The sequence below is a fragment of the Pseudochaenichthys georgianus genome, chromosome 4 (assembly GCF_902827115.2).
Source record: "Pseudochaenichthys georgianus chromosome 4, fPseGeo1.2, whole genome shotgun sequence".
Lineage (NCBI taxonomy): Eukaryota > Metazoa > Chordata > Actinopteri > Perciformes > Channichthyidae > Pseudochaenichthys > Pseudochaenichthys georgianus.
This window is the reverse complement of record NC_047506.1, coordinates 1,245,010-1,263,388: the sequence shown is the minus strand read 5'-3', so window position 1 is coordinate 1,263,388 and position 18,379 is coordinate 1,245,010. Positions and strand designations below refer to the sequence as shown.

At 42.3% G+C, this 18,379-nt stretch overlaps 1 protein-coding gene across 1 annotated transcript in view; it reads left to right on the top strand.

Moving 5' to 3' along the window:
• The window catches only part of LOC117445486 (voltage-dependent R-type calcium channel subunit alpha-1E-like), an 85,222-nt gene that overhangs the window by 60,585 nt on the left and 6,258 nt on the right, over positions 1-18,379 (top strand). Inside the window, exons 27-33 of the mRNA XM_034081210.1 lie at positions 916-1,101; positions 2,435-2,526; positions 2,680-2,854; positions 5,675-5,802; positions 9,128-9,224; positions 16,070-16,175; positions 18,283-18,374. Of these exons, the coding sequence (XP_033937101.1) occupies positions 916-1,101; positions 2,435-2,526; positions 2,680-2,854; positions 5,675-5,802; positions 9,128-9,224; positions 16,070-16,175; positions 18,283-18,374 (876 nt within the window). The remainder of the gene's footprint in view (positions 1-915; positions 1,102-2,434; positions 2,527-2,679; positions 2,855-5,674; positions 5,803-9,127; positions 9,225-16,069; positions 16,176-18,282; positions 18,375-18,379) is intronic.

The following is an 18,379-nucleotide window of genomic DNA, read 5'->3' as shown; positions in this document are numbered from 1 at the left end:
TAATAAACTATCAGTGTTTGACATCAACGCTCCAGCTCTCCTCGTGTCTCTCTGAGTCCTGACTCTCCATTTCTGCAGAAGTTTCCCTTACCCCCTAAACGCACCAGGAGCGTCTGCGCCACGCTGCAACCTCCTCCTGCGACCTAACACACCAGGCGCGTTTCAAAACGTTGCGGAAGCGGAGCGTCGTGTGTGCAGCCTCGCAGTTCTTAATTAACTTTAAAACATTAATATGTAGTTGTTACCTTCCACTCCACAAACTGCAGCGACTAAAATCCAGGCCTTGTCCTTTCTGATGTTGTCCTTGTAAAAAGCATTGGTTACATCGTATGAAATGGTGTGTTTCTCCACTTCCATTATGAACACCTCGTCGTCCATTGTGCGTATCGTAGTGGAGGTGTTGTGATGAAGGAGGGGGGTCTGCTAAATTAGTATATATGCGGGATGGGCCTGGCCCGGATGCTCACCTTTCCACTTCCTGCGAGGGGGGGGCTGCCTGCCCGACCTTACCTTACGGCTGCGCCGCGGCAAAAATAGGATTCATCCTAATTTTAGAGAAGCGCTGCGCCGAGCCGCTTCTGGGACGCGTCTGAGCCGTAACGCGGCGCGTGTGGTGGAATAGCTCCCATTGACTAGAGTGGCCGCGATCCTTACGACCGCCGCGGCGCGGCCGTAACGCGGCGCAGACGCTCCTGGTGCGTTTAGGGGGTTACACATACGAATATATTAATCTCAGAAAAGAGAAGAGATTAATTATGCCAGATTTGAGCTAAGAGCTAATTTCCATCGGCGGTCCTTATTGAAATTACACATATTGTACTGAAGAAACACAAAAAGGAAACCGAGCAGCTGTGAGGTATTTCTGTTTTGACGAGCTGCACCCTAACCCCAGTTTCCCCGCGTGTCCTCCTGCAGTTCGTGGACACGTTCAACATGAGCTTCCTGAAGCTGTTTCGAGCGGCTCGTCTGATCAAACTCCTGCGTCAGGGTTACACCATCCGGATCCTTCTGTGGACCTTCGTTCAGTCCTTCAAAGCTCTGCCGTACGTCTGCCTGCTCATCGCCATGTTGTTCTTCATCTACGCCATCATCGGCATGCAGGTGAGCAACACACACTGTGGAGGGGGGGGGGGGGTTAATATACTACATATAGCATTTCTATCCACGCAAAATGAGTATAATACTATATGTGTGTTTCTCAGAGGTGGGAAGTAGTGGAGTACAAATACTTTGTTACTGTACTTAAGTACATTTCTCTGGTATCAGTACTTTACTCGACTACTTATTTTTCTGATTACTTTTTACTTTGACTTCTTACATGTTGAACTCAAATACCTGTACTTTCTACTTCTTACATGTTGAACTCAAATACCTGTACTTTCTACTTCTCACATGTTGAACTCAAATACCTGTACTTTCTACTTCTTACATGTTGAACACAAATACCTGTACTTTCTACTTCTTACATGTTGAACACAAATACCTGTACTTTCTACTTCTTACATGTTGAACACAAATACCTGTACTTTCTACTTCTTACATGTTGAACACAAATACCTGTACTTTCTACTTCTTACATGTTGAACTCAAATACCTGTACTTTCTACTTCTTACATGTTGAACTCAAATACCTGTACTTTCTACTTCTCTCATGTTGAACTCAAATACCTGTACTTTCTACTTCTCACATGTTGAACTCAAATACCTGTACTTTCTACTTCTCACATGTTGAACTCAAATACCTGTACTTTCTACTTCGTTCATGTTGAACTCAAATACTTGTACTTTCTACTTCGTTCATGTTGAACTCAAATACTTGTACTTTCTACTTCTCTCATGTTGAACCCAAATACCTGTACTTTCTACTTCTTACATGTTGAACTCAAATACCTGTACTTTCTACTTCTTACATGTTGAACCCAAATACCTGTACTTTCTACTTCTCTCATTTCCCAAACAGCTGGTTCCTTTAGTCTGAATGTGTGTTGGTGCGTGGTCATTATTCTTTAGAGTCACTGCGTGCCTATTGGTTGGAACACGATCCGTGTATCCATCACTTCCTGGTCTTCTCTAAAGAAGAGGGACCAATGGAAACGTTGTCATGTTGCCGTTGGTCACCATGGAAACATTCATTAGCTAACAATGACATTATTGTTCTATTGATATAAAGGGAGGTCAGGTACTCTTTAAAACAGCTGCAAGCTATGGGTACTTTTTACTGAAGTACACTTCAAAGCCTCTTTACTTTGACTTGAGTAAAGAAGTTTAGTCAGTACTTCTACTTTTACCAGAGTATTTTTAAACACGAGTATCTGTACTTCTACTTGAGTAAAATATGTGTGTACTTCTACTCGAGTAAAGGATGTGTGTACTTCTACTTGAGTAAATGATGTGTGTACTTTTGACATCTCTGGCGTTTCTGTGTTTTAATCAGGTGTTTGGGAACATTAAGCTGAACGAGGAGACTCACATCACGCAGCACAACAACTTCAAGTCTTTCTCTGGAGCTCTGATGCTGCTGTTCAGGTAAAACAAAACCTCTGCAAAGAAAACAAAAAAAGGGAATATTTTCAACTTTTTATTTTGAACAATACCTGATGACTGTGTGTGTGTGTGTGCGCGTGTGCGTGTGCGTGCGTGCGTGCGTGCGTGTGTGTGTGTGTGTGTGTGTGTGTGCAGGAGTGCCACGGGGGAGTCATGGCAGGAGATAATGTTGTCGTGTCTCGGGGGACAGAAGTGTGAGACGGACACCTCGCTCCCCCCCGCAGTACCAACATCCGACCAGGAGGGGGGCTGTGGTTCTGACTTTGCTTATTTCTACTTCGTCTCCTTCATCTTCTTCAGCTCCTTCCTGGTAAGACTAGAGAGTCATGTGACCGTAATGTAGTTCCTTTATAGCCCAACATTAGCCACCTTTAGCTTAGCGATGGTGAAGTGAAGTCATGTGACCGTGCTGTAGTTCCTTTATAGCCCAACATTAGCCACCTTTAGCTTAGCGGTGGTGACGTGAAGTCATGTGACCGTGCTGTAGTTCCTTTATAGCCCAACATTAGCCGCCTTTAGCTTAGCTCTGGTGACGTGAAGTCATGTGACCGTGCTGTAGTTACTTTATAGCCTAACATTAGCCGCCTTTAGCTTAGCGATGGTGAAGTGAAGTCATGTGACCGTGCTGTAGTTCCTTTATAGCCCGACATTAGCCACCTTTAGCTTAGCTCTGGTGACGTGAAGCCATGTGACCGTGCTGTAGTTACTTTATAGCCTAACATTAGCCGCCTTTAGCTTAGCGGTGGTGACGTGAAGTCATGTGACCGTGCTGTAGTTTCTTTATAGCCCAACATTAGCCACCTTTAGCTTAGCGGTGGTGGCGTGAAGTCATGTGACCGTGCTGTAGTTCCTTTATAGCCCAACATTAGCCTCCTTTAGCTTAGCGGTGGTGACGTGAAGTCATGTGACCGTGCTGTAGTTCCTTTATAGCCCAACATTAGCCGCCTTTAGCTTAGCGGTGGTGACGTGAAGTCATGTGACCGTGCTGTAGTTCCTTTATAGCCCGACATTAGCCACCTTTAGCTTAGCGCTGGTGACGTGAAGTCATGTGACCGTGCTGTAGTTCCTTTATAGCCTAACATTAGCCGCCTTTAGCTTAGCGGTGGTGAGTTGAAGTCATGTGACCGTGCTGTAGTTACTTTATAGCCCCACATTAGCCTCCTTTAGCTTAGCGGTGGTGACGTGAAGTCATGTGACCGTGCTGTAGCTCCTTTATAGCCCAACATTAGCCTCCTTTAGCTTAGCGGTGGTGATGTGAAGTCATGTGACCGTGCTGTAGTTCCTTTATAGCCCAACATTAGCCTCCTTTAGCTTAGCGGTGGTGACGTGAAGTCATGTGACCGTGCTGTAGCTCCTTTATAGCCCAACATTAGCCTCCTTTAGCTTAGCGGAGGTGATGTGAAGTCATGTGACCGTGCTGTAGCTCCTTTATAGCCCAACATTAGCCACCTTTAGCTTAGCGGTGGTGATGTGAAGTCATGTGACCGTGCTGTAGTTCCTTTATAGCCCAACATTAGCCTCCTTTAGCTTAGCGGTGGTGACGTGAAGTCATGTGACCGTGCTGTAGTTCCTTTATAGCCCAACATTAGCCTCCTTTAGCTTAGCGGTGGTGACGTGAAGTCATGTGACCGTGCTGTAGTTTCTTTATTGCCCGACATTAGCCACCTTTAGCTTAGCTCTGGTGACGTGAAGCCATGTGACCGTGCTGTAGTTACTTTATAGCCTAACATTAGCCGCCTTTAGCTTAGCGGTGGTGACGTGAAGTCATGTGACCGTGCTGTAGTTTCTTTATAGCCCAACATTAGCCACCTTTAGCTTAGCGGTGGTGGCGTGAAGTCATGTGACCGTGCTGTAGTTCCTTTATAGCCCAACATTAGCCTCCTTTAGCTTAGCGGTGGTGACGTGAAGTCATGTGACCGTGCTGTAGTTCCTTTATAGCCCAACATTAGCCGCCTTTAGCTTAGCGGTGGTGACGTGAAGTCATGTGACCGTGCTGTAGTTCCTTTATAGCCCGACATTAGCCACCTTTAGCTTAGCGCTGGTGACGTGAAGTCATGTGACCGTGCTGTAGTTCCTTTATAGCCTAACATTAGCCGCCTTTAGCTTAGCGGTGGTGAGTTGAAGTCATGTGACCGTGCTGTAGTTACTTTATAGCCCCACATTAGCCTCCTTTAGCTTAGCGGTGGTGACGTGAAGTCATGTGACCGTGCTGTAGCTCCTTTATAGCCCAACATTAGCCTCCTTTAGCTTAGCGGAGGTGATGTGAAGTCATGTGACCGTGCTGTAGTTCCTTTATAGCCCAACATTAGCCTCCTTTAGCTTAGCGGTGGTGACGTGAAGTCATGTGACCGTGCTGTAGCTCCTTTATAGCCCAACATTAGCCTCCTTTAGCTTAGCGGAGGTGATGTGAAGTCATGTGACCGTGCTGTAGCTCCTTTATAGCCCAACATTAGCCACCTTTAGCTTAGCGGTGGTGATGTGAAGTCATGTGACCGTGCTGTAGTTCCTTTATAGCCCAACATTAGCCTCCTTTAGCTTAGCGGTGGTGACGTGAAGTCATGTGACCGTGCTGTAGTTCCTTTATAGCCCAACATTAGCCTCCTTTAGCTTAGCGGTGGTGACGTGAAGTCATGTGACCGTGCTGTAGTTTCTTTATTGCCAACATTAGCCACATTTAGCTTAGCGGTGGTGACGTGAGGTCATGTGACCGTGCTGTAGTTCCTTTAGAGCCCAACATTACCCACCTTTAGCTTAGCGGTGGTGACGTGAAGTCATGTGACCGTGCTGTAGTTCCTTTATAGCCCAACATTAGCCACCTTTAGCTTAGCGGTGGTGACGTAAAGTCATGTGACCGTGCTGTAGTTCCTTTATAGCCCAACATTAGCTGTTTACTTCAGAAATTCGATCTAGATTGATAAACAGCCCTAGAGGGAGAGGAATAATATGTTTTTCAAATTTCCGGGTGAACTGTCTGGTGCCAAACTAGAGATAATAACTCCTTTTAAACACAACAACAATACTTCTGTTGATTTATTTTTACAAGATTATTTCTCTGAGGCTGATATTCCCCCCCTCTTAACTTCCCACATCCCCTCCTATAAATGAATATCGTCCCTCCTCTCCTCTTCAGATGCTGAATCTGTTCGTGGCGGTGATCATGGATAACTTTGAGTATCTGACCAGAGACTCGTCCATCCTCGGCCCTCATCACCTGGACGAGTTTGTCCGGATCTGGGGGGAGTACGACCGCGCCGCCAGGTGAGAGCCTGCCGCTATTAATGCTAACGTTTCTTTAACACTGCTGCTGTGCAATATACAGATGCTACGGATTACACTGCTTCAAATAATGTGGTCAGCTGTCATGCTGATACATATAATCTGCATTGTGGGAAGTTAGTTAATGATCTGTTTTCATAAATGTACCACTGAGGCGTTAGTCCTCATTCACCCTGCACGTTCAGGCTGTAATGAAACTAAAGACTTGTTGTTTACATGTACAGTACCACGCTGTTGCACCTCTTCATCAACATGTGAGGAGAAAAACTAGAATATTTGAATTGTTATCCTGTAAAATGCTGTTATTTCTCTTAAATGACTTAATTCAGAGTAATATTCTGCTACTTTAATTTAGAAATGTAAAATGTATTTTCTCTGAATATAACCCCTTCTTACAGCTATGTCATTTATTTCTGTTTTAACTACAATACTCACTAAAGTGTGAGTAGAAAATCTAAAAAGAAAAACACAGATTTTCTTTCTCATAACTGTGTTTTTACATCACTAGTATAGGACTTTTTAATCCCAGGGAATATTTGAGTTTTCATCCTGTAAATGTGTGAGTTTTCTCTCCCTCCTATTGTCTTCCTCCCCCCCCCCCCCCTTACTTTGGTGTTCGCAGTCAAATTTGACTGGTCCTGTTTTAACTGCTATTACATTATCACAAAAAACATTAATCATCACCACATTGTATTTAACACCCTTTCAAACTGTACATATGGTATCAGAGTACTGGTACACAGGAAACACTGCAGTACATATACACAGAACAGACACTGAACATATTGGTGTGCCAGGTGTGATCCATGTGGGGGGATGGGCACATAAGAGCGGGAAATGTGTCAAATTGTTCTGTGTGTGTGTGTGTGTGTGTGTGTGTGTGTGTGTGTGTGTGTGTGTGTGTGTGTGTGTGTGTGTGTGTGTGTGTGTGTGTGTGTGTGTGTGTGTGTGTGTGTGTGTGTGTGTGTGTGTGTGTGTGTGTGTGTGTGTGTGTGTGTGTGTGTGTGTGTGTGTGTGTGTGTGTGTGTGTGTGTGTGTGTGTGTGTGTGTGTGTGTGTGTGTGTGTGTGTGTGTGTGTGTGTGTGTGTGTGTGTGTGTGTGTGTGTGTGTGTGTTGTATCTGATCCGGATGGTTACTAGTTCCTTTTCTTTATGGCGGTCATGTTTGACCGGGAACACCAGGTTGTTACAAAGATGACTAAATCATCCAAAATGCAATGGAAGTGTTGATCAGCCATTGGATATGTTCAAATGTCTCCTGTGCAGGATGTCATGAAGCCTGAATGCAATCAAAGTTATGACCGATGAAAGTAGTACATCGGTCAGATTTGACCCGAAGACAACAGGAGGGTTAAATATGGATGTCAAACGCACTATTGGGTTGCAACAGAAAGAATTGACGGCATATAAAGACATCTACTCGTGATCGTGGGTGTTTCTCAATGTCGAGGACGCTTGCTTGGTAGCACATGTCTTCCGAGTCACTTGCTTCAGAAGCGAGGCAAGAATCCTTCCTGGCCTCGGAAAACAAAGAATGGTGGAACAGGCTAACAGGTGTGCGTCGAGAGGCCGCGCCTTACATGGAGCGCGATTTCCGCCAAAGATTTGGAAATCGGTCCGTGCGCAAAGCATTGTGGGGATTTTAAGACCGCGGCGTCTACACATGTGCAGCCTCGACATTTCTCGCTACGAAGGACGCCGGCCTCGGTGGAATTCCAAGTATGCTAGACATTGCAACAGTCCTTCGGCGGCACTCGATGACGTAGTATGCTTGAAATAGTGGCTCTGGAGCATCCTTCCTCGACATTGAGAAACACCCCCTGACAATGCAATGCTTGTTTAAACTAAGTATGTGTTTATTACAGATTTGTTATTTCAATGTTGTTTAAATGTCCTGAAACTGCTGCCGTGAGGAGAGGTCTGCTCCGGACCCCCTGCCGTATCCGAGTCTCTAATGAATGTTATTCTATCTAACAGCGGCAGGCTCCATTATAAGGAAATGTACAAAGTTGTCCGCACTATCTCCCCCCCGCTGGGCTTTGGGAGGAACTGCCCTCACAGGGTGGCCTGCAAGGTTTGACTCTTAGTGTGGGATCCTTCCTCACCTCCTCCTCCTCCTCGTTTCCTTCCTCTCCTTTCCTGCAGCCTTGCTTCACTTTTAGAGGCAGTCAAAGAATGATGAGGCTCAGGGTACTAAGACACAGGAAGACCCTCGACGTCTGTTTACCGGATCAAAGAGTCCTGGAAATGTTGAGTACCCCAAAGTTTTATGTTAAATGTACAGTAGGGTCTCCAGCACATAGAAACTGCCGGATGCTAACCGGCATATGTGGGGAAGTTAGCACAATTAGCATACATTTGGTTAATATGCAGATAGTAAAAATAAAATCACTGAATTTGACAATTTTGTGGTTTCGGAGGTTATTGAATAAATGTTCTGACATTTTTAGAATCTAAATTGGCTTTTTTCACAAGTGGCCATATTTGTAGTCCTGTGGTCGGATTGTGATGAACTTTGAAGTTTTAGGGGACTCAAACTGCCATTGTTGATCTTAAAAATGGCAGATATTGACTCAACATCCTCGATAACCTCCAAAACCACATCAAAATGGTCGAAATTAGGATAAAGAATTGCAGTTTTGAGTCCCCTACAACTTTTCAACAGACCCAATATTCATCAAAATCAGCGCAGTACTACTAGCACCAATTTGGCCATTTTCTGGTTTAAACTGCCATATTTGATCCTGAAAATGTCATAAATGGATTCAACATCTTCAATAACCCCCAAAACCACTCCTAAGTTGTCCAAATCGGCCAAGCCATTGTTTTAGCTACTGTCTGCAGATGCTAAGTAAGCTAATTAACCCAACTCGTGCTAATTGTGCAAATTGCCCAACATATTCAGGTTAGCATCCGGCAGTTTCTATGTGCTGGAGACCCTCTGTACATTTCTATCGGAACACTTTGGGGTCTTCAATATGTCCAGCTCCACTATGCTGGTAACTAGACTATCAAGCAGGTTTTTAATTGTAATAAGTCTTTTAAAAAGCAGAGGAATCCTGTGTCTCTCTACCTGCTGGATCTGCTCAGATCCAGAGAGTCGGCCATCTCTTTGCTCTTCCCGTTCCCCACGCTTCTATGCCCGTCCGGCAGCATAGAAAGAATGAACCTGTTTTAATTTCTCCGCTCTTCCTCCCTGCTCCTGTGTGAGGCCTTGGATTAACCCTCTCTCTCTTGTTTTCCTCCTTAACTCCTTATTCACTTCCCCTCCTTCCTCCCATCCTTCACTCCCTCCTCTTCCTCACCAGTGGTCGTATCCATTACACTGACATGTATGAGATGTTGACCAACATGTCGCCCCCTCTAGGCCTGGGGAAGAAATGCCCCTCCAAGTTGGCCTATAAGGTAGATTAAACCTCAGAGGATCCATTCATCTTTAAGCTGGACAACATCCGTTGGTTTGACACACGTTAAAAATAGCAAGGCATTTTCTCTGCTTGTTATTTAACGCAGTCAGAGGTGGAACGTAACTTTTAGTACCATTTTTAAACTGGAATTTGCTTTGGTATCTGGTGGTGCGGAAATAAACAATCAAGGATAATAAAAAGAAGTATTTTTAAGAAACAATTTAGCATTAAAAAAGGATGCTTGAGACAAGTATTTTACTGACTGTCCTTTACTTTATAAATTAAATGTATTATTAAGTATTTACACCACATTTAAATTTAACTATACAAATGCCCTTAAAAGCTAAAAAAGTTAAAATTCTTAGGACGTCTAACCCTAACCCTTCTACTCACATACATACAGAGTGGTGCAGTCAACAAGTCTGCAAAGTAAATATTATATTGTTGTACTTTTGCTTTAGTAAGATTTTAAATGCAGGACTTTTACTTTTTAAACTTTTCTTTTGAAAACTTTTTGTTCTTTAAGTATTAGATTAGATCAGGGGCGTCAAACTCAATTTAATCGCGGGCCACATCAGCATTATGGTTGCACTCAACGGGCCGGTTGTAACTTTATATGAAAATACATATATAAATATTTAATATATAAAAAGTAATGTATTATACATTATTGCCTCAGCATTGGATTATCATCGTATAGGGTAATAACTTCATAATTAACTACGTATGAAAGCAGAAGTCTAGGGCAAATAATTGCAAGTCTCTTCAGGGAGAATGTCACAAAGTAATTTAAAAATAAAAGCCAAGTTCTGGAAAAAAAAAAAAAAGGAAGTGACATTTTGAAAAAAAGTCCAATTCTAAGAAAGAAGTCTAATTTGAGATGCATTGTGGGAGATGTAGTTTATGGGCAACGTGCTTCTGTAAAGTGGCATGTAACCGTATAATAAACATATTATATTCTTTGCAAGCTTTTGTGGGGCCGCATGAAGTGAAGTCACGGGCCGGATTTGGCCCCCGGGCCTTGGGTTTGACACCCCTGGTTTAGATGCACTTTATTGATCCCAAAGTGACAAACAGTGTTGTTACAGCTGCTTTGTCATACATGTAAAACAAGCAGTACGTTTATACGACATCTATAGATTATACAATTAGTAAGAATACACTATAATACTAAAACTATATACACACAAGATTTTATAAACACAAGACAAGTGTGCAAAGTATATATTGTATTTTATATGAATAGATCGAATGGATTTTAGATGCAGGACTTTTACTTGAGTGATTCTACTTGTGCGTACGTCAACACATCGGAGTACTTCTTCCACCTCTGACTGAACGCTTTGTGCACTCGGGTGATTTGAGTTTTGCCTCATGGCAGCGATGAAGACGTGACGTTCGGCTTCGATGGCGTTTATCTATCAAAGCACGAGAAGTCAGAGCGTCGTCAGTCATCTCCTGAACCTCATCATTAGAAACCGCCGTCAGATATTCCATCGCTTCACTTCTTTGTTTCCTCCTGTCTGAATGCGCATCAAGATAAAGACAAGTGTGTGTGTGTGTGTGTGTGTGTGTGTGTGTGTGTGTGTGTGTGTGTGTGTGTGTGTGTGTGTGTGTGTGTGTGTGTGTGTGTGTGTGTGTGTGTGTGTGTGTGGTGTGTGTGTGTGTGTGTGTGTGTGTGTGTGTGTGTGTGTGTGTGTGTGTGTGTGTGTGTGTGTGTGTGTGTGTGTGTGTGTGTGTGTGTTGTGTGTGTGTGTGTGTGTGTGTGTGTGTGTGTGTGTGTGTGTGTGTGTGTGTGTGTGTGTGTGTGTGTGTTGTGTGTGTGTGTGTGTGTGTGTGTGTGTGTGAGCATGCATCATCACTGCAGTGTGTGTTTAATCTTCTCCTTTAAACTAAAACACTGTTCAGATCGTTTTCAGGAGTTTTAATGTGTTTTTATTTTACTAACTTAGTTCGTTGTTATTTTAAAGATTGCAAATGTGTTATTTAGAAAAAATAATCATTACTTTGATTTCTTTACTTCTCAGTAAAGAAATCAAAGCGATCTCTCATTGCAACAAAACAATCTACCAAGTGAAGGATGCTCAGAAAGGCTGTGGTCGCTCATCAGTAAAACGTTCAATTGATTATCTAATGATCTCCGTGACAGACGTGCGGACCCCATATCATTTATAGATGATCAGAAAAGTTAGTTTGAAACCCACTTGCTTTGCTTTGCTGTTCATCTTCATCTGTACTTTAATATAACTGAAACACAAGAGTCACAAGAGTCAGATGTATAAATGTGTGTAATTTCAGTTTGTTTAGAAGTATATACCTGTGTGTGTAGAAGTACAGTGGGGCAAAAAAGTATTTAGTCACCAATTGTGCAAGTTCTCCCACTTAAAAAGATGAGGCCTGTAATGTTCCTCCTAGGTATACCTCAACGATGAGAGACAGGACGGGGGAAAGAATCCAGGAAATCACTTTGTAGGATTTTTAATGAATTAATTTGCAAATGATGGTGGAAAATAAGTATTTGGTCAATAACAAAAGTTAATCTCAATACTTTGTTATATACCCTTTGTTGGCAATGACAGAGGTCAAACATTTTCTGTAAGTCTTCACGAGGTGTTCACTGTTGCTGGTATGTTGGCCCATTCCTCCATGCAGACCTCCTCTAGAGCAGTGATGCTTTGGGGCTGTTGCTGGGCAACACAGACTTTCAACTCCCTCCAAAGATGTTCTATGGGGTTGAGATCTGGAGACTGGCTAGCCCACTCCAGGACCTTGAAATGCTCCTTTGTTGCCCGGGCGGTGTGTTTGGGATCATTGTCATGCTGAAAGACCCAGCCACGTTTCATCTTCAATGCCCTTGCTGATGGAAGGAGGTTGTCACTCAAAATCTCACGATACATGGCCCCATTCATTCTTTCCTCTACACGGATCAGTCGTCCTGGTCCCTTTGCAGAAAGCCCTAAAGCATGATGTTTCCACCCCCATGTTTCACAGTGGGTGTTCTTTGGATGCAACTCAGCATTCTTTCTCCTCCAAACACGTCTAGTTGAGTTTTTACCAAACAGTTCTATTTTGGTTTCATCTGACCATATGACATTCTCCCAATCCTCTTCTGGATCATCTAAATGCTCTCTCGCAAACTTCAGACGGGCCTGGACATGTACTGGCTTAAGCAGGGCGACCCGTCTGGCACTGCAGGGTTTGAGTCCCTGCGGCGTAGTGTGTTACTGATGGTAGCCTTTGTTACTTTGGTCCCAGCTCTCTGCAGGTCATGGACTCGGTCCCCCCGTGTGGTTCTGGATCTTGGCTCACCGTCTCTTCTTGTGATCACTTTGACCCCATGGGGTGAGGTCTTGCGTGGAGCCCCAGATCGAGGGAGATTATCAGTGGTCTTGTATGTTTCTTCACACCAAGCTGCTTACCTGTTGCGGATGCAGTCTTCCCAGCCTGGTGCAGGTCTACCATTGTGTTTCTGGTGTCCTTTGACAGCTCTTTGGTCTTGGCCATAGTGGAGTTTGGAGTGTGACTGTTTGAGGTTGTGGACAGGTGTCTTTTATACTGATAACGAGTTCAAACGGGTGCCATTAATACAGTTAACGAGTGGAGGACAGAGGAGGCTCTTAGAGAAGAAGTTACAGGTCTGTGAGAGCCAGACATCTTGTTTCTTTGTAGGAGACCAAATACTTATTTTACCGAGGAATTTACCAATTAATTCATTAAAAATCCTACAATGTGATTTCCTGGATTCTTTCCCCCGTTCTGTCTCTCATAGTTGAAGTGTACCTAGGACGAACATTACAGGCCTCTCATCTTTCTAAGTGGGAGAACTTGCACAATTGGAGGCTGACTAAATACTCTTTTGCCCCACTGTAGTTTTATCCTCTGGCGGGGACCCCCCTGTTGCAATTACTTTTTTTAAATGATGAGTACATTATGACAAATTAATCATACAGCTTAATACATTTTCTTAATATATATTTGTACTAATAATTAATAATCGGTTATTCATACATGTTTTGTATTTATCTTTTGTTTGTCATTCATTGTGTTTTCTGTTATAAACATTCTTAACACAATATTAAACAGTAATTTCAACAGTAAACATTTTAAAGCATTTTTAAAGTGATTTCTGTCTTTATAATATTATATAATTTTAAACAATAATATGAACAATTAACACATATTTTTAGCATTTTTGAAAGCTATTTATATATAATATCAAATCAAGTTTTATTTATATAGCACATTTATAAACGATTTTTGGTCGAGCCAAAGTGCTGTACATAAAATTAAAATAGCCTAGAGTAATATTAACAATAAACATATTTATATTCATATATATAAACAACAATATTTGCTACATCCGTGCTCTCATCCAGCTGCAGAGCGAAATATTCACGAGCTCTCACTTGCTCCAAAAGCTGAGCAGATACTCAGTTTCACTCTCAGTAGCGGCAGCTCGATTCTCATTGGCTTGAAGGGCGGTCATGTGATTCAAAACATAAAAAATAAAATATTAATAAATACAAAATATTGAAAGATTGGCATCAACGGACACATATATTGATAGATATGCAGTTATTAATTAAAAATAAAAATAAAATGTCACTTTAAAAAAAGAAAAAAATTCCCCTTTCCCTCAAACTTTGCGTGACCCCCCTGGCGCCCCCTGGCGGCGCCCCGGGGGGTCGAAGCCCCCACTTTGAATAACACTTGGCTAACTCACTTATAATGTGGGTGTTTTTCCTTTGAGCTGAAATTAAACAAAGGTTATTTTGTTATGTTATTATCTGGGTCTCAGGTCAGTCGTTTTCTCATACTGATATTCTGCACAAACTGTGCTGTTGTTTTATTTGTATTTATTTATAGAAGGACCATGCATACAAACATTCATCTCAGCAAAGAGAAGAGATGCCAGATTATAGCGAATAGCTCATTTCCACCTGTGGTCCTCAGGCAGTTCAGAACCATCAATAAACACATAATAACATGGTATGATCTCCGTCAGTCAAACCATTTTAAAACCTGATTTAAGTAGCTCAGTGCTTCTCAAAGTGTGGTCCGCGGACCACTGGTGATCCGTGAATGCCCCCTAGTGGTCCGTGAGTATATTGGTAAAATTTCACATTTGAAATAAATAGATAGATTTAAGTTTTCTGCACTCTCGCGGGAATATCTCCGCAATGGAGTGAGTTTAATTTTCACTTTCGATTGCATGATATAGCCCAGCGCAACACCTTCATCCCACATGTGGCCACTTGTTTGTACCATTTTCAGGCGATTTGTAAAAAACAATGTGTTTTTGGATATTTGTGGAGTTAGGTGGTCCGCGAGTGTTTTTTTATTGGTTAAGTCCTTGGTATGAAAAAGTTTGAGAAGCACTGAAGTAGCTCAATAAATGAATACATAGTACACTTGAAATACACTTACATGATCTCACTCAAATAATTACAAAGCCTGATTTAAATTCAGGTTACGAACATAATACTTAGTACTGTTAGGGATTAATTTAGTCTTTACTTAAGATATTTGACCTTTCGACCTGTTGACATTTACGACCAACCCTAAGTCTGTGATCTGTCTTAAGGAATGGGAAGTCTCAGCTTTTGCTGACATTATCAGTTTTGTGACAGATCAACTCTCGGTCACAGAGCCATCGAGTCAGAGAAGTGATCCAGTGCCTCCAGGTGGTCACGTACACCTTCCCCCAATATGTTGGTTGCCTCTTAGTGAAGCTGTTAAAAGGTCTGCCGAGATGAGAGGGGATCAGAATCGACATGGCAACCCACCCGTGCAGTCAGACCCTTTGACTGTGTGACTTGTGATGTGAAATTCTCCGGCCGATGCTTGTATTAAATCCCAGTGTTTGACGTCCCGTGTCTCTCTGAGTCCCGACTCTCCATTGAAGCAGAAGTTTCCCTTACAAGTACACTTCAAATACACTTAAATAAAATATAGTATGACAATACAGTTCAAATAAAAACAACTTAGATTACAGTGTAATTAATGTTGACTGGTTGCTTAGTATCATGTTGTTTGCACCATAGAAAAACGAGTTAAAATCAGTACAGGTTTACTGTAAGGTCATTATTATATGTACAGCACTTTGGCTCGACCACAAATCGTTTTAAAAATGTGCTATATAAATAAAACCTGATTTTATTTATAATATAAGAACACAGACGTATAAAAGCATGGGCAGCAGCAGCATGACCTGCAATGCTTAAACTCTAAAGTACACATGTTCCTGATTCAGTCTCTTCAGTCAGACTTCTCACGCTGGAGTTGCAGTAATGTTTAAATGATAAATAATGGTTAAAATTCAGTTTGAAAGCAGTGGGGGTGTCGTCAGTGTGTGGGTGCATATAGGGGAGAGGATATCTAATATGTGACCTTCAGAGGAGAGGTGGAATCAGACTGTAATATTCTGAAGCTGAAGCGAGGAGGTCCGACACACATTTCCAAAAGACTACGCATCGAATTGCTGTTTCGTTTAACCTCAAATATACGAGTAAATACACTCCAGTTGACTTTCCAGAAAGAAAATCAGTATCCAAAATCTTAATGATACGAATACAAATACTTTAAACTATAACTATTTGTTTAAATATCACAAACGCTATTCCTGACCTTGATCATGTGAAATTTGAAATGTTAACTGTGAGCTAAAATAATTGAAATCTTGTTCAAACTAAACTGTAATTTTGATATAATAAGAAGATGAATTATGAGCGACCTCTCGATAGCAACAACACGATGACCCACCACCGCCGCTCTGGGCTCTTCTTCATGTGACTGTTGTCGTGCAATTGTTCTTTCTCTCTAACGTTGGCTCGCTGATTTCAGAGGCTGGTCCTGATGAACATGCCTGTGGACGAGGACATGTCGGTCCACTTCACCTCCACCCTGATGGCCCTCATCCGCACCGCGCTGGAGGTCAAGATCGCCCGAGGTGAGGGGGGGTATATGTTGGGGAAATCCTGAGTGTCCTCCTCCAACATGAGAGTAGCATGCTAACAAGAGTATCAACTGTAGATGTGAGCATGACAGGATGTGAGATGACCCGGAAGAGCATCAGGACTGCTTGAGGCAGATGATAGCTATGTGATGAACATGATGACTCCGCCTCTATGGAGAGAGACATCAAGCATGCTCATTTCTGACGTGGAGCTAATCTGAAGTAAACATTGAATACTGCTTTCTGTTCCTCCATCTTGTGACTGTGTGACTCCCTCTCTTGATATCAGCATGTGAAGGACACTGCTCAGGAACTAGTCTATGTATGTGATGACTAGGGACCAGGGAATATTAACATTTTTTAAGTATTCAGGAAAAGTCCGAATTTTGAGAAAAAGTCCGAATCTTTTGAAAAAGTCCGAATTTTTTGAGAAAGTCCGGATTTTTTGGAAAAATACCAACAAATTCTCTTTTTTTGTTTTGACTACTTCCATTCTTGAGAGGATAATCAATAAATTGCTAATCTGAAGTAAACATTGAATACTGCTTTCTGTTCCTCCATCTTGTGACTGTGTGACTCCCTCTCTTGATATCAGCATGTGAAGGACACTGTTCAGGAACTAGTCTATGTATGTGATGACTCCTTCCTTCTGGAGAGGATCACAGATACATGGATCCTGAGGCTGAAGCTCAAGCCGGGGACGAGGGAATATTAACATTTTAAGTTTCCAGATTTTTGAGAAAAAAGTCAGATTTTTGAGAAAAAAGTCAGATTTTTGGGGGATTTTGAGAAAAAGCCAGATTTTTGAGAAAAAAGTCAGATTTTTGGGGGATTTTGAGAAAAAGCTAGATTTTTGAGAAAAAAGTCAGATTTTTGAGAAAAAAGTCAGATTTTTGGGGGATTTTGAGAAAATCCAGATTTCTGAGAAAAAAGTCAGATTTCTGAGAAAAAAGTCAGAATTTTCAGAAAAAGTCAGATTTTGGGGGATTTTGAGAGTTGTGTACATGACAGGATGTACTGCTTTCTGTTCCTCCATCTTGTGACTGTGTGACTCCCTCTTGGATATCAGCGTGTGAAGGACACTGCTCAGGAACTAGTCTCTGTATGTGATGACTAGGGACCAGGGATTATTAACATTTTTGAAGTATTCAAGAAAAGTCAGAATTTTGAGGAAAAGTCAGAATTTTTAAATTTTTGAGAAAAAGTCAGAATTTTTTGAAAAAGTCTTTTTTTTGAAAAAGTCCGAATTTAGTTAAAAAGTCCGAATTTTTTGAGAAAGTCCGATTTTTTGGAAAAATACCAACAAATTCTCTTTTTTTGTTTTGACTACTTCCATTCTTGAGAGGATAATCAATAAATTGGGGGATTTTATGCGAACAATATATATATATATATAAACTCCCCAAACAGGCGAAACCCTACCAGTTTCACCCACTGTCTCTGCCACCTCCCTCCATGCTGGTTCCTCCGGTTTGTATCCCGTTAATAGTTCTTCGTAAATCTTCGCTTCGCTCCTCCACAATGCAGTTCGGCGAAAAGCGAGGCAAAGTGACGTCATCCCCATTCAAAGTCAATGGGCAGAGAAGCGTTGGAAGCGGTGGAAGATTCGTTTAAAGCTGCTGTGTGGACGTACCGTTACAGATTTCCAGGATTTCCAGGATTCAAAAGTTGAGCAATGTTCAACTTTTGAATCTGAGCTGGAAGCGTAAGCCAATCAAACACGTTTATGCAAATCTGACAGTCGAAGCGCCAGCCAATCAAACCGCATGTAAGCAGGGAGAACCAGACCGCAGTTCATTTCCTCATTTTCCAAACGAGAAATTACGGTAGCAAATCACCCGGTTCTTTACGACCGGAACTATTACCGGGATACAAACCGGAGGAACCAGGCATGGAGGGAGGTGGCAGAGACAGTGGGGGAACTGGTAGGTTTTCAGCTGTGTATGGATTGTCAATTGATGTACGATAGTAGGGACTAAGCTAACACTAGTCGCTTTGAACTGTTCAATCCAACCTATCGATGTACCCGATGTATTGTCTCTGTGTCTCCAATATAAATATGAATGTAGGCCAATAGAGAAATGTCTTGCTTCCTGTGCAGGAGGGGAGGACAGGAACCAGATGGACCTGGACCTGCAGAAGGAGATCGGGGTGATCTGGCCTCACCTCCCTCAGAAGACTCTGGACGTCCTGGTTCC